At 52.1% G+C, this 15,426-nt stretch overlaps 1 protein-coding gene across 4 annotated transcripts in view; it reads left to right on the top strand.

The window, feature by feature from the left end:
* Positions 1 to 15,426, top strand: part of LLGL1 (LLGL scribble cell polarity complex component 1) — a 50,197-nt gene that overhangs the window by 30,715 nt on the left and 4,056 nt on the right. For 3 of the 4 annotated variants that reach the window (XM_072982479.2, XM_078381333.1, XM_072982481.2), the window contains 20 exons: positions 22 to 103; positions 1,091 to 1,221; positions 1,619 to 1,777; positions 2,235 to 2,397; positions 2,682 to 2,817; positions 3,678 to 3,732; positions 4,952 to 5,106; positions 5,222 to 5,439; positions 6,017 to 6,084; positions 8,302 to 8,455; positions 9,262 to 9,366; positions 9,773 to 10,065; positions 10,651 to 10,804; positions 11,166 to 11,319; positions 11,442 to 11,725; positions 12,556 to 12,820; positions 13,798 to 13,912; positions 14,179 to 14,273; positions 14,811 to 14,934; positions 15,227 to 15,306. In XM_072982479.2, coding sequence (XP_072838580.2) covers positions 22 to 103; positions 1,091 to 1,221; positions 1,619 to 1,777; positions 2,235 to 2,397; positions 2,682 to 2,817; positions 3,678 to 3,732; positions 4,952 to 5,106; positions 5,222 to 5,439; positions 6,017 to 6,084; positions 8,302 to 8,455; positions 9,262 to 9,366; positions 9,773 to 10,065; positions 10,651 to 10,804; positions 11,166 to 11,319; positions 11,442 to 11,725; positions 12,556 to 12,820; positions 13,798 to 13,912; positions 14,179 to 14,273; positions 14,811 to 14,934; positions 15,227 to 15,305 — 2,989 coding nt within the window. In that variant the 3' untranslated portion in view covers position 15,306. The remainder of the gene's footprint in view (positions 1 to 21; positions 104 to 1,090; positions 1,222 to 1,618; positions 1,778 to 2,234; positions 2,398 to 2,681; positions 2,818 to 3,677; positions 3,733 to 4,951; positions 5,107 to 5,221; positions 5,440 to 6,016; positions 6,085 to 8,301; positions 8,456 to 9,261; positions 9,367 to 9,772; positions 10,066 to 10,650; positions 10,805 to 11,165; positions 11,320 to 11,441; positions 11,726 to 12,555; positions 12,821 to 13,797; positions 13,913 to 14,178; positions 14,274 to 14,810; positions 14,935 to 15,226; positions 15,307 to 15,426) is intronic. The other variant, XM_072982480.2, reaches the window with a different exon arrangement.

Here is a 15,426-nt window from a genome sequence, read left to right on the forward strand (position 1 = left end):
TTAATTCTGTGGCTTCCTCAGATATGGGGCTCCTGGCGTGGAGTTTACCGGTCTCCACAAGGAAACGGCGACCGTCACCCAGATGCATTTCCTACCTGGACAGGTAAACCGTTTGGACTTGAGGCTTGCTGTAGTTCCATCTTTGAGTGGCAGCGAAGCCCCTTTCCTGCTTGTTTGGCCCGCTCTTTTCAAATTCCCTCCCGATCTTTCTACCAAGAATCTTGGAAATAACAACGGTGACCGTAGCAACGTCACTCATAACACGCGTCCTCCTCGCCACCGGTGCAAATATTGTTTTCATTTCAGCACCAGATTTAAATCTGGCTGTTCGCCCCAAGCTTTTGCTCATTGGGAAGATCACGGCTGGGTCACATTTTTTGAAACGTTATTGTTTTTAAACTATTTAAATCATGGGGAATTCTTTTAACCTGCTTTTCTTGAATGGCACTTGGCCATGACACGTTTTGATATCACGCAGGTTTGAAATGCGTCAGTAAATAAATAAGGAAAACAATAAATTGGTGGAATGTTACTTTTTAAAAAGAAACGAGGTGGGGTTACGTTGTTACTTTCTACCCTCTAAATAGAAAGTAAAAGTTATTATTTAAACATTATGATGATTGCATGATCAACAATGTGGGCTCCTTGCTGGAAAAATGTTACTCTGGAGAGTTTGTGGTCAGGCCATTTTTAATGGTATTTTGTGAGGCAAAAGTGGACCCAGACAGAGCCACGGCTGAGCCATTTTGGCCCTGGGGGTAGAAGCATCATCTCCCACCCTCTCCACAGTGAGCTGTGGGTCTTGCCACAAATAAAGAAGAGGATGTTGTCTGTTTGACCCTGGAAAAGGAGGGGAAACAGTTTAGGCCACATTTACCGCACCTTGTTTTTTTCTTTGCAAAGTCTGCTCGGAAGTCATTTTAGTCTTTTCAGACAGTAAAAGAAAGTGCGGGATGGTGTGTCGAATGCTGACCGGGGAGGGGGGCAGTCACAGTCACGCTGGTCTTGGGTGTGTGTGTGTGTGTGTACCTGGAGAAATTGTCCGAGAGGTTGGGAGTGCATGGCAAGGTGACTCGCTCTCCTCTCGCAGGGCCGGCTGCTCTCCCTTCTGGACGACAACACCCTCCACCTGTGGGAGATCAACCAGAAAGACGGCTACTCTCACCTGGAGGAGACGCGGAGCTTCGTCCTTCCCGGACGTCCAGGGTTCGACAATGCTAAGTACTCATTGCCTGCCTGCCTCGCTTCCCCCCTCCCCTCTTTCGTGCTTCTCTCGTGGCGGGTGCGTGGCCATCTTATCCCAATGTGTCTGCTTGCCCTCCCTGGCCACTGCCTGCTTCCTTGCTTCCTGGGCTCCGCATTGCAGAAAAAGGGTGGATTTGCCATGTTCTGGGAGATCTCGAGTAAAAGCATGCCCTGGGGACGCTGTGGGTTCGATTGGTCCCTTCCGTTCCGAGCTGGCCAAGGAATCTGGGATCGGGAAGTGCCAACGGGGTTTTGCACTGCAGGCATCCGAGAGTGTTGGGGCTTTGTGGCTGCTTTTCCAGGTAGATTTGGGAACCGCCATCTTTTTCCACACTTGCAAGTCTTGAGTGTCGGCTGCTTCTTGTCTCTGCAGCTCTCCTCCCAGCATTACCCGGGTGACGGTCATCTTGCTCCAGCCGACATGTGACGCGGCTTGTCTCGGGACCGAAGGCGGGGGCGTCTACCTGCTGGAACTTCCTGGCTTGGCGTTGCTGGAGGACCGGACCCTGTACCAAGATGAGGTCATGCAAAGGTCAGCGGCCTTGAATTATTTTCTCAAAGCCAACTTAGAAGAACTTGCACCTCTAAGAAATCTCCGAGGCTGAATTGGCCTCTAAAACATAGGGTAGGTCCATCCACTGCAACACGCGTCTTCTTTTATTACGGAGAGCAAAAAGGATTTTTCAAAAAACTGAAAACACTAAAGCCCAGGCTGACCTTCCTTCCGGTCCTGTCCGGTTTTGCCAGGAGGGGCTGGTGTGGCCTTTAATGGGGCTGTGGCCCATAGTAAAGACCCCCAGAGCCTCCAAAGTCACTTAATCCTGAGGTATGTGAAGGATGGATTGTCAGAACCAGCTAAATTCGGGTGCTGGGAGTCGTAGCTTGTTAAAGCTCAGAGCAGGCTAGCTTTGGGGGCCGAATGTCCTGCCTGTTGACGGCCATGAGAATCAGGTCAGGAGGCTGAGACCTCGCTCTTCTGGTGCCTGCAGCGTGCCCGAGGACTACCGATGCGGGAAGGCTCTTGGCCCAGTGGAGGCTCTCCAGGAACACCCTTGGGACCCCTCCAAAATCTTGATCGGTTACAGCCGCGGCCTGATGGTTCTGTGGGACAGAAACACCAGAGATGTGGAGCACCTTTTCTTGGCCAACCAGGTAACACAGCGGCTACCGAGAGCGGGAGGGCCGGGGGGGGGGGGGAACGGACATGAGTCACATTCGGGGTGTGCTTGTACGATGCTTTCTCTTTGACGGAGGCTCACCCCAAACGCTTCCTGCACGGCTTCGAAACAACGCGAAAGGCTCACGTCCTTCTGCGTTTTAAGGTAGCGAGGCACGAAAAGTCTCGCTCTTTTTGGTTTAAGAAGAGAAAACTATGGGCTAAATCGGGAGCGGAGTCAATGGTGGTGATGAAGGCTAGGTTTCAATTTTTTTTTCAGCAACTGGAAAGCTTTGCTTGGGAGCGCAGTGGCCGAACGATTGTCAGCTCGCACAGCGATGGGGGCTACGCGGTGTGGTCGGTGACAAGTGGCTCCCCAAAAACCGTACAGCCGGCCACCTCCACGATCCCTTACGGTGAGACCTGGACCCTTGAGGGCTAGAGACTTGACTCTTGGTTTGCCTTGCTCTGCTTTAGAAGTGCAGGTCCTCTTTATGCAAAGGAAAACTCTCTTTGAGATGAGGTGGGAGATGCCGCCTGTATTGGAACTGTAGCCTAAAAAGGCTGCTTTCTCACCCCGTTTTGGACTTCCGGAATAACCTCTCGGAGCTGGGTCCAGGCCAAATCAAGGGGAAAGATCCTAAAAGGGCCATAATTCAGTCTGAAATGCATTGGACAATTTGAAATCAAGGGGGATTTATTTTCCTATGTCTTGAGAATGCAGTCACTCTGCCATTTGCTTTGAGATGTTTAAGGAAGTTCTTACCGATCTGGTCAGTTCTAATGTATGGTGACCCTCTGAAGTCGTATCTCAAAGGGGTCCCGTCCTTGGCAGACCTGCACAGGTCTTGCAAACAGGCTGCCTTTAGGGAGACCACCCATCTCTTATTTTGACTTCCTTTGTTAGCCTTACTGTCTTTTCCAGCAAGCTTTTTTCTTCTCCTGATGCACCCAGCGTAGGAGAGCCTCTCTTTCATCGTTCCACCTCCTAGTGAGAATTTAGGCTTGATTTGCTCTGGAACCAACATCTTTTGTCTTTCTGGTCGTCCATGGCTTTAAAAGCCAAACTCATGGTATAAGAGTGGGTTTGTCAAGTTGAGTCCTGAAGGCTCTGTGGAACGAGCCTCGAGCTTTCTGTCTTCTTGAAACTCTGCCTGTTCTTTGTCGTTCTGTCTTGGGTTGAGAAAATAAGCCAGGAAAATGGGCATAATTCAATGCCTGCATCTCTTAAATGGACTGGAGACGCCACGATCTAATCCCACCTGTTTCCTTCTAGGCCCGTTTCCATGTAAAGCTATCAACAAGATTGTATGGCAGACGTGTGAATCAGGGTATGTGATTAAATGACTCTCTCTCTCTCTCTGTCTCTCTCTCTCTCTCTCTCTCTCACACACACACACACACACACACACACACACACACACACACACACACACACACACACACACACACACACACACACACACACACACACACACACCACGGTGGTCTGATGATTCTGTATTTTGTGGGAGGGTGAACCCTGAATGTCAAGAACATTTTGAATTTTGTTATCTGTAGGACCCTATCCTGCTTCTTTGGGCGGTCTTGGTTCAAGGAGAGTCTGCAGGGGCATCCGGTCTGAGTAGATGTATTAGGGTTCATTACATCTCCCTTGGGTGACTTTAAGTCAGGGGCAGGCAGCCTGTCCTACCTAACAGGGCTGGTTTTTTTGTGTTTTTTTTGAGGATAGATTAAGGAGGAAGAAAGCCAGGTTCATACCACTTTGAGTTTGTCAGAGGAGAGGCGGAATAGCAATGTAACGAATGAGTAAATTCTCTGCCGGGAACTATCACCGGATGGGGACATGACCAGAAAACGAGGCTGGATTGTCTTTATGGGAAGAGTGCGTCGTACGAGATGGTGCTCTTTCCCACCATGAGACACACCTGGCCTGAACATTTACACCCCCCCCAAAAAAAAAGACTTCTGGTTTCTAGAATCCTGCTTTGGACTTTGTTTTGAAAGGATTTAGGGAGCCCAGCATCTCATTTTATGGGAAGGAGTGTGTTCCTGCAGACATACAAAAGCAGGGGAGGAGAATGTTTGGGGGAGGTGAGATACAATATAGGCTCTCCCTGTCAAACCCTGTTTTACAGAAAATTTCCTGGAGGTTTTTAGGAGCAGAAAAGGAACCACAGAAGGAACCCCCTTATCTGTGGGAGAAGTATCTGCCGACTCACATACCTGAAATATTTTTTTTTAAATCCTAGAAATAGGAGTTTCTAAAGGTGAAGTGACCAGAATGGGCCACTAGAGGGAACCAGAGACTATGCCATGTATAGCATTAGCAATTAAAATAGGGTTTCCTATTATCTGCGTTTCTCAGCATCCACAGGGCATCCATTTGGTACAGATTCCCTGCAGGTTCTGGGGTCCTACTGTAACTTTCAAAATAACAACAACATTGGTGTAAAGGAGCTCAAATTAATAATAAAGATGATAAGTGAGTGGGAGGGTGAGAAGGCGATTTCCCCCTCACCTTTTTGCTGTTATTTCCTCTCCTGGTAGGAGTCACTACATCATCTTCAGCGGGGGAATGCCGCGGGCAAGTTACGGCGACCGGCACTGCGTCACCATCCTCCAAGGACAGGCGCTGGTCACCCTCGACTTCACTTCTCGCGTGATCGACTTCTTCACGGTGTACGACACCCAGGCAGAGGCAGGTAGGCGCGTTGCCCTTTCGGGGACGGTGTGTTGGTTTCTGGGTCCCTTGGTCCTGGCGTCTTTCCCGAAGGGCACATGCGCGTGTGTATGCTCTTGGTTTCTGCCTCTCCCCAGAATTTGACAACCCCACGGCCTTGGTGGTCCTGGTGGAGGAAGAGCTGGTGGCGATCGACCTGCAGACCCCCGGCTGGCCCACCATCCCGGCGCCGTACCTGGCCCCCCTCCACTCGTCCGCCATCACCTGCTCGTACCACATCTCCAACGTCCCCCTCAAGCTGTGGGAGAGGATCATCGGGGCTGGAGAGCAGCAGAGCCCGCGGCTCTCCTCGGTGGTGAGTCCTCTTGGCTGGGGCGCGAGGAAGCAGAAGAGTCAGATGGGGATCTCCAAAGAGCGTGGGATCCACTCCCCACCCCCCACCCCTGTGGGTACAGGAGGCGAGCCGCCGGAGTATTCCTCCCCACTTGGCTACGTGGCCCCTGTGGGGAAAAGGCACTCGGCCCTTTCTCAAGGCATGGCTGTGTGTGTGTGTGTGTGTGGTTTCCTTTCTTGTCCCCCAAATACGGGGCTGTGGCAATCTTGCCCGTTCCATGGGCAGCTGCGCCTCTCGACACCCCCCCCCGGCCTCCGTTTCCATTCTGTCCCTGTTGTCCTCCTGGGTTCAAGAGCCTTCCCCCCCCACCATTCCCCCCCCCCAACAATCCAGACCCCTTTTAAATGTATTTTAACGTGTGCCTTTATTTGAGCCCTGGATGTCGGTTGCACTCCCCCCCCCCCCCCCCGTAGATCAAAACGCCATGGGTTTACATTTGGGGCGTGCTTGGCTGTGTCTGTTTTCAAAATGTGCATGTTGGGGTTTTTTTCCCCCCGGACATCATTCCCCCCCCCCCTCAAAAATCATGTCTTCACAGAACTGGCCCATCAACGGAGGGAGAAGCCTTGCCCGGGAACCCACTCAGAGGGGCCTCCTCTTGACCGGGTAAGTTCTCAGGGCGGTGTCGGTTCTGCTCTTTCTCATGCCATGAATGCCAGTTGTGTGTGTGTGTGTGTGTTTGTGTGTGTGTGTGACACAGAGAGAGAGAGAGAGAGAGAGAGAGAGTCCATGCAAATCAATATACGCTTTGGCGTTGCTCTGGCTTGTGGTGGAAGGTTGCAGAGAGGGTGGGGCAGGCGCTGTGAAGCAGAGGAAGAGATCTGGCCCTCCCTCTGTGTGTTTTTGGACTACAGGTCCCATCATCTATAGGTGGGGGGTAATGGGGATTGTAGTCTCAAGAGTTGGAGGACCACATGCTTTTCAGACGATTTTTAATATATAAACGAGGCTAGGATCTAGAAGCCCCCTCCTCAGGGGGGAAAAAGCAAATGGAGGACAGGAGAATTTCAGCACATTGTGGAAAAAATAGAGGCATATTTTTCTCTCTTCTCTCTCGAGCAACAGCGTGAGGTAGTCGTTTTGGAGGGTTGGATTAGGACTCCAGAGATCTGGGTTCGATTCCCTGCTGGGCTGCAGAACCTACTAGAGCCCTTGAGCCTGTCACACTCTTTTCAGGTGGCTCTACCTCTTTGGGTTGTTGTGAGGACAGAGCGGGAAGGGGGAGAATCCTAAGCTCATTGAAAGCAACGTGGGCTAGGAATACAACTCATCCAGAAATCGCAGCGTAACTCGAAACAGGGCGAGGGGGGTGCCTTCGCATGAAACCAGCAGGCAGAGGGTTTGGGGAACCCCTCGCTTTTTTTCACAACCTACGGAACTCATGGCTACCAGATACAATGAGGCCATAAGCTGAAAGCGCTTTTAAAAAAGAGGTCTAACCGATTCATGGAAGAAGGAAGGGGTGGGACAGATCTGTGGCGATTGAGTCATAACAACGAAATGGAGCCTCCAAAGGAAGTAGCAGTGTACCTTCCGGACCCTGGAGGCTTGAGACCCAAGAGCGGCGGAGAGCCGTCGTTTCTGTGCTCCATTTGCAAGGTCCTCGTAATGTCTGGATGCTTTCTTGTTCCTGGTGGGTCTTTTCGAGGGCAACTTCCATCATCTCCAGCCATGATCCTCCCACCTCTTGGGTGGGCTCCCGCTTGAAGGAAGCAGGTGGCCTGAGACCCTAGAGGATCGTCTTCCGAGACGGGTGGGCCGAGACCCCCTCCTTGTTTTGGCTGGATGCAGGCCTTCGGCTTTATTTCATTTGGCTTCCGGGCAAGAATGCATCAGCAGCTGGGTGGATGTTTTGGGGTGGTTTTTTCGGCAATTTCTCTCTGTTTCCACCCTCCTGCTTTTGACGGCCTTCCTTTCATCGCTGGCAGCGGGTCGGCCTCTGGCAGCCGAGGGCCCGGCTTCTTTCAGCCGACGCTGCAGAGCAGCCGGCTGGGGCAGGAGAGGAAGGAGCATCTCGGCCAGCTTCTGGTCCCCGGCCATCCTTTGGGGGCCTCATCCTGAATGAAGCACCCAGTTTGTGTCTCGTGCCATCTGCGAAGGATCCGATCGCCTTGCCATCATGACGCTGTTTCCGTGGCTGACTTCACCAGGGATATGGAGATCACCCACAGTAGCCTACCTGGCAAGGTGGTTGTTCCTAAGGATGGCCAAAGACTGAGACGCAACACATTTAAAATACAGTAGAACCCCCTTATCCACGGGATCAGTCTCTCTTGATTCATTTATCCACGGTCTGAAAAATATTAAAAGAAAAACCCTATAAACGGATATTTCTAAAGATGAAGTGACCAGAACTGGCCACAAGGGGGAGCCAGAGACCATGCTCTGTGTTGTGTTTGCTATAATCCGCAGGCTTCAGCATCTGCATGGGGGGGGGGGCTTGGAAATGATCTCCCATGGATCCAGGGGGGTCCTGCTGTCGTTGAAATATGGCTGCGTTGGAGCTTGAAAAGTAGGGGTGGGATTTTTCGGGCCCCAGATCCCAGAATTCAAGAATATCTCTAGGAAGAATTTGGGAAGTGCAGAAAAAACTAACAAAAAAAATAACCCTCAAGTTTTAAAGCCACTTTTTCCTCACCTGCCTGTGTGCCTCAGTCGCCGTGAGTCTCCTTTGAAGAAAATAAAAAGGGACAGGAGGGATTTGAACCCAGATCTCCCGAGTCTCTCACCGGCAACCAACTTATACTGACCTCAAAGAGGTTGCCGTCTTCGTGGGAAACCCCTTGTCAACACCGCCCCCCCCCGTGTTTCCCGTCTCCACAGCCACGAAGACGGCTCCGTCCGGTTCTGGGACGCCTCCGGAGTATCCCTGAAGCCGTTGTACAAGCTCGGCACGGCCAACATTTTCCAGACGGACTGCGAGCACAACGACAGCTTGAACCAGTCCTGTGAGGAGGAGTGGCCGCCCTTCCGAAAGGTAGGTTGCCTCCTCGTCTCACGTTCCGGGCTCCGGCGCGGGAAGGGGGGTTCTCTGCTGTAAGGAAGTCCTTTCGGTTTGGGCATTTATTACATTGGAATCCCACCTGGCCTCCAAGTGGGCTGTTTTTACGGCTGCGCAAATGTTCGTCTTAGAATTTCAGATCTGGAAGAGGGACCGTATGGATCATCAGAGTCCAACCCATGTCAAGGAGCCCCCCAGGGGGTGGGTGCAGAGAGAGAGAGAATCAAATTCCTTCTGGCTCTGCGGTCAAACCCCTAACCCTCTGAGCGGTCGAGTAGATGCCTCTGTTTCTCGCCTTTTTCTGCTGTGGTTCCACCTCCTTGCAACCTTGACCCTGGGGTACACCCAGTCCTAGCCACGGGACTTTGGCATCAGCCTCCATGGCCTGAAAGGGTGGCCTCCCTCTTCGGTTCTTGTATGAGACAGGAGGTGGTGTGTGCATGAGGAGTAAACCTTTCCGACGTCTGCCCGCATGCTGTCAGGAGTGTGCAGGAAGTGCAAATGGAGGTTTATTTTCTTTTTGAGAAAAAATATTATCATATTTGCACACGTCCGAGCCATGGGTTATGCCTGAAGGGGCCAGGTGGAGAGAGTGCACATGGGTTACATACAGCCGTCTGTGGCCCCTGCAGCCTAAACGGATGAATTGGCTAAGGATGCAATTGTGATTTTTAAGACAAACCAACTCAATCAAAAACCCTGACGTATGTGTGTGTTTTTTTTAATTCTCGGAAGACTGTGAATCTGGTTTCTGTAAACCTCTGAACATCTCCTTCATCCAGGTTGGCTGCTTCGACCCTTATAGTGACGACCCCAGGCTGGGCATCCAGAAGATCGCGCTCTGCAAATATTCCGCAAAGATGGTGGTGGCTGGCACAGCCGGGCAGGTAACGACGCCGATGCCCCCCTTGAAGCAAGGCCTGTTTGCTGTGTGTCTGCCGTCCTTCATCCTCAGCTGCTAGACCCAAACCTTGAAGGCTGTTGAACTTCAGCAGATCAAGCAAGGACCCTTTCGGGTTCAACGGCATCCTTCGTGGCACCTTGCCCATTTTCCTTCTGCATGCCACAAAAGGTCCCTCCGGTTTTTTCAGAGGCTGGCAGGGGAATTCTGAGCGTTATAGTTTAAAACAAACAAACAAACACCCTAGGTTTCTGGCCCTTTGGTCAGGCTGCACAAACTTTTACTTCCCAGTAAGAAGCTCCTTTCCTTCTTTCTCTAAAAACGGGCTCTTCCTTCCTTCCTTCCTTCCTTCCTTCCTTCCTTCCTTCCTTCCTTCCTTCCCATTGGGGTAGGTGCTGGTGACGGAGCTGAGCGACGAGACGTCGGAGCACGCGATCAACGTGGCCGTGCTGGACCTCCTCCAGGACCGCGAGGGCTTCACCTGGAAGGGCCACGACCGGCTGCCTCCCAAGAACGGCTCGCTGGCTTTCGCCCCCGGCTTCCAACCCAGCGCCCTGGTGCAGTGCATGCCCCCTGCCGCCGTCACGGCCGTCACCCTCCACTCGGAGTGGAACCTGGTGGCGTTCGGGACCAGCCATGGGTTCGGGCTCTACGATTACTATCGCAGGAATCCTGTGCTGGCCAGGTGGGTTGGGACAGAAGGAAGGGGAGGGGACCTGCCAGGCGTAGGTTTCCTGAATCCTTCCATGGATTTTTAACTGCCTTGTTGCTTTCTGGGAGTTGTAGTCCCATTGCCCATTAGGCTCTTATGGAGAGCACCTCCCAAAGAACAGTGACTCCCAGGAAACAGTGAGGCAGCTTCCCATTTTATTACAAATCAGCAACGGGAAGCAAAGCCTGGAGCAACTGAGAGTGATGGTCTATATAATTCTCTTACTTACCAGGGCCAAACCTATAGGGGTGAGATTTGGGGGGGGGGGTTGGGGTTGGGATATACACTCAGAGTTTTGGGAAGTAAATTTTTTTAAAAAAACTACAACTCCCAGAATCCTGTCATCTGCAGGGGATACTGACCACTGGCTGAGGGAATTGTGAGTAGAGATGTACAGATGGGTGTTCTTGGACTACGACTCCCAGAATTCCTGAGGTGGTCAGTGCCCCTGATTGTGCCCCTTTGAGGACTGTGGGAGTTGTTGTTGCTTCTCCCAAGTTCTGAGTACAGTTTTGTTGTCCGGAGGAGCTTACGGCGGGCCCCGCTTGCTTCCCCCAGGTGTACGTTGCACCCCAATGATTCGCTGGCCATGGAAGGGCCCCTCTCCCGCGTCAAATCCCTGAAGAAGTCGCTCCGCCAGTCCTTCCGAAGGATCCGGAAGAGCCGGGTGTCCGGGAAGAAGAGGATTAACGCCAGCAGTCCTTCCAGCAAGGTAAAACAGAGCGGAGGGTTTGAGTCCCGAGTGAGACCCATCTTGGCGCTGACCAGGCCACTTAATTCCAGTGGGTGACGTGGTCCCCATCCCATATTAAAGCTGGCAGCCTGGACTTTTCAGGTTGGCTTCTCCACCTCCCTTCCTCCTTGGTTTTCCTCCACAATAACTTTGTGAGGGAGGTCAGAAGAGCAAGCAGCCCATGGTCCCCCAGCGAGGCTCGACGGCCGAGCGGGGATATGAACCCACCTCTCCTGAGCCCATCGTTCAGTGATCTACCTCGTGCCAACATTGGGTCATGGTGACACCTTGAGGCGAAGATATGGTCTCCTTCTGACACCCTCGCCCGTCCACCCCCCAGGTGCAGGAAGCCAACGCCCAGCTGGCTGAGCAGCCCGGCCCCCACGAAGTGGAAATGACCCCGGTCCAGCGGCGGATCGAACCCCGGTCGGCCGACGACTCGCTCTCTGGAGTCGTGCGGTGCCTCTACTTCGCCGACACCTTCCTTCGAGACGGTAAGGGGGGGGCAGAGAGGGGGGGGGACCCCAGGCTGGTGTGTGTGTGTGTGTGTTGTTTCTTGAGGGTTTTTTTATCCCTTTTTGTCTCACGCTGCTGGCCCTCTTCCCCCACCCCCTAGCTGCCCATCACGGACCCACCTTGTGGGCTGGGACCAACTCCGGCTCGGTCTTCGCCTACGCCCTGGAAGTCCCGTCGCAGGAGAAGTTTTCGGAGCGGTCTGTGGAAGCCGTCTTGGGCAAGGAGATCCAGCTCATGCACAGAGCGCCGGTGGTCTCCATCGCTGTCCTCGACGGCCGGGGGAACCCTCTGCCGGAACCCTACGAGGTCTCGAGGGACTTGGCCAAAGCCCCCGACATGCAGGGCAGCCATTCGGTCCTCATTGCCTCGGAGGAACAATTCAAGGTAAGCCCGTTATCCGGGGAAGGAAGCCCGTGTCTTTCCCATCTTGCTTTTTTAATGAAATGTCTGCGTGCAGCTGCTCAGCGATGCGGTGCTTATGCGGGCATGCGCCGTAAGGAAATGCGGGCCGGTGCTATTCTTAGGATCTCTGTAAGTTAATAATAATAACCTCTGAACTGCAGAGCTGGAAGAGACACTTATGTCCAGCCTCTGTCTGGGAGGCCCAGTGGGGGAATCGAACTCCCAACCTCTGGCTCCATAGCCAGAGGCCTTAAACCACGGAGCTATCCAGCGGTGGCCTCCCGCGTTTTGGAAGAAGGCGGTCCGGAGACGTTAGTTCATTCCGAGCGATGGCAGAAAAACATTGCCCTCCCTCCAAACTGAATTCACGATGATGTGGCGTCATTCCCTGTTTGCAATATGTTCGTTCCTCAATCGGGATTCCTAGTCTAAACTCACCTGAAGCTGCCTGTTTTTTTAAAAATTCAAGTTGCCGACGAGGGAAGGAGCAGGCAACGACTATTATAAATGTGAGGAGGGCGTGCGGGTGGCGGGGGAGCCATTGCGTCCTCCCATTCTCCCTTTGTGCGGAAATGTCGGTTTGCAAATATTTTGGCTGAGTCCTAGCGCGCGTGCGCTGTTCTTGTGTGCACCTGGGCAGTAAATAAAGCCGAGGGGTGGCCCGCGAGCTCAGAAGTGAGTGGACGAGGGACGGTGTGGCCTGCCTGTAAGGAAGATGGAAGCCAGACGTTCTTCTTCAAAAGGTCTAGAGGCGGAGATGATGGGCCGCTGCTGTTTGGGGTGGAAATAACCCCTTCTCTTGCGCGTTCCAGGTTTTCACGTTGCCCAAAGTCAGTGCCAAGACGAAATTCAAGCTGACGGCGCACGAAGGCTGCCGGGTGCGGAAAGTGGGGCTGGTGAACTTTGCCAGCGCCGCCTGCGAGGACTACTCGGAGAACGGCTTGGCCTGCCTCACCAACCTGGGCGACATCCACATCTTTACGGTGCCGGGTCTACGGCCGCAGGTCCATTACGACTGTATCCGGAAAGAGGACATCAGCGGGATTGCCTCTTGCGTCTTCACCAAACACGGGCAAGGTGGGTCTGACCCGCCCTGGGCAGCAGCGCGGGGAGGGAGGCCTGGGGAGGCCACTGATGCATTTTGGAGAAAAAAAATCAGAGAGTCATGCTGATGAGTAAATACGGTTTGGAAAGGCATGCTCGGAGAAAGGACTGGAAGAGCCCGGTATCTACAGGGCATCCATTCCAAGTCCTTCCACTGATGTAGGAAAACATGGATTTTAGCAAATGCTATACAAGGCATGGTTTCTGGCTCTCTCTAGTGGCCAGTTCTGGTAACTTCATCATTAGAAATAACTATTTCTGCGACCTTTCAATATTTTTTAATATTTTCAGACTGTGGATAAGCGAATCAGTGGATACAGATCCCGCAAAGATGGAATCCTGTTGTGCTAGAAACAGGGAATTCCCCCTCCATGCTGTTTGAACACTGAGAGCCAGTGCCTTGTAGTAGATAGACTGTTGGATTCAGATCCTGGAGACTGGGTTCAAATCCTGGGTTGAGATTCTGCTCTGCCGTAGAAACTTACCGGGCTTGGCAGCCGCCGGGGTTAAGTTTCTCATGTGCTCCAGACTCGAAATAGTGGTGAGGATTTACATAATTCAGAAGCGCTTTGACACGGGGGTCGCTCCCGTGCTTGTTCAAGGACCGACCAAGTGTGGGGTAGTGGTTAGAAATTGAACCGGGAGTCGGGAGGCTTGGGTTCCGATCCTTGCTTGGCCATGGAGCCCCGTGAGCGATGTCAGGCCAGTTTGGGAGGGTGTGAGCAGCCCACCTTGCAAGAGTGTTGTGAAAAGAAAGGCGGAAGGACAGAAGAGACACAACCACACTGAGCTCATTGGAGGGGGGGAAGAGAGAATAGAAAAAGAAATGGCAAGGAATGCAGTATGAATTATAAATGATTTAAATACCTCCAACTGGCTGCTTTTTAATTTTTATTTATTCCTTTACTTTTTATCTACGGTGTTGCTTTCTTCTTCTCGGCTTCTCTAAGGGTTCTACCTGATCTCTCCGTCCGAGTTTGAGCGGTTCTCCCTCAGCACCAGAAACATTACAGAGCCCCTCTGCGTCTTGGACACCAGCCGCATCCATGACGCCACCTCTTTTGGGTGAGAACAGCCCTCCTCTGCTCCTCCTTCCTGCGAGGCTACTGGGAAATCCTTGCTCCCCTTCATTCCGTGAACATTGTTGGGCTGGTCGTTGGTTTCATCAAAGGCAAAGCGGGTTATTTATTCAGGCCGAGTTCTGCAAGAAGGCAGAAGCTGTCTTGTTCGCCTTGGCTTTTGTTTAAAATGAGGCCACGTTGCTAGTCCTTAAGGATGCTCAAGCACTTTAGAAGCCTGTTTTTAAAAATACCGCTTCCTTGTTCTTTCAGGAACAACTTCACAGTAACACCAAAACTGAACCAGGCCAACGGAACGCACGTCCTGCAAAGTTCGGAGGCCAACCATTCCCTCACAAGTAGCGAACGTAAGGACACGTCTCTTCGTATCAGGATGCGGAGCGGACAACAGATCAGTTGGGAGCGGCCATCTGTCCCGATAACCCAAGGAAACTCTTGCCCCGAGTTCCAAACCTGATTTATCCTCCCTCAACCCTTCTAGATTCCCTGGAAACTGGGAGCGATGGGCTCTTCCGCGGTCTCGGACATCAACTCCCATCAGTGCCAGCCAGCTTGGTTAAGAGTAGGGGACCATGGGGGAGGTAGTCCCAAACATCTAGATAGTAGTGTTCTCCCCTTTGCTTCTGTGTTCCTCGTTCAGTTAAATTGCTTTAAAATGTTTTCTTGCTCTATGGGTTTTTAGAAAGCATCTTGACTTTTTTTAAAAAGGAAAATACTTAACGATGAGACATTTTGGAGCAAATTTTGTATTTGTTGGTAACACCCTGTCTCTTTTCTAAGCATCCTGATGATACGAAAGCGGGTGGAGATAAAAGACCTCTGGCTATGAATGTTCTTGATGGGGTCGGCTCTTTTCCCACATCTCTTGCTCCTTCCCAACCCAGGCTCTCCGGAAGACCACCAGGCCTCTTTCTCGGTGACCCCTGTCGATTCGCCAAACAACAGCATTGACACGCCTCTAGATACGACCGGAGACATCACGGCCGAGGAAGTGAAGGATTACTTGGCGTAAGTCTCCCATTTTAAATTCTCGTACTATGCAAGACTATTCAAGACATGGCCGTGGGAAATACAATATAAAGGGGTGTAATTAGCCGGGATATTGAAAGAGAACCTCCTTTGCTAGGAGCAGTGCATCTCTGTTTGGGAAAGGCCATGAGACCGAAGACAACTGAGATCATGTCTTGCTTGAGCTTTCCTGGAAATGTTGACTCAGGACTGAACGGGAAGATGGTTTTGGGTTGTCTGGAGATTCCGGTTTCCCTCTTGAGCCGTGCATCCTTGTTGCGTTCTCTTGCAGGCCCTCGGAAGAAACGGAGAGAAACTTGAGGAATATAAACGAGGACGAGACTCGATCCCCGGGAATCCTCATTAAATAAGGTGCAGACTTGGTGGTGTTTTTCACTGGGGAGATGGGGGCACATAAGCAGAGGCTGTGTAGCCATCTGTTGGGGTGCTGTGGCTGACTTATGCATCAGCAGGGGAGTGGAGATATGTTAA

The sequence above is a fragment of the Pogona vitticeps genome, chromosome 13, assembly GCF_051106095.1.
Source record: "Pogona vitticeps strain Pit_001003342236 chromosome 13, PviZW2.1, whole genome shotgun sequence".
Taxonomy (NCBI): Eukaryota; Metazoa; Chordata; class Lepidosauria; order Squamata; family Agamidae; genus Pogona; species Pogona vitticeps.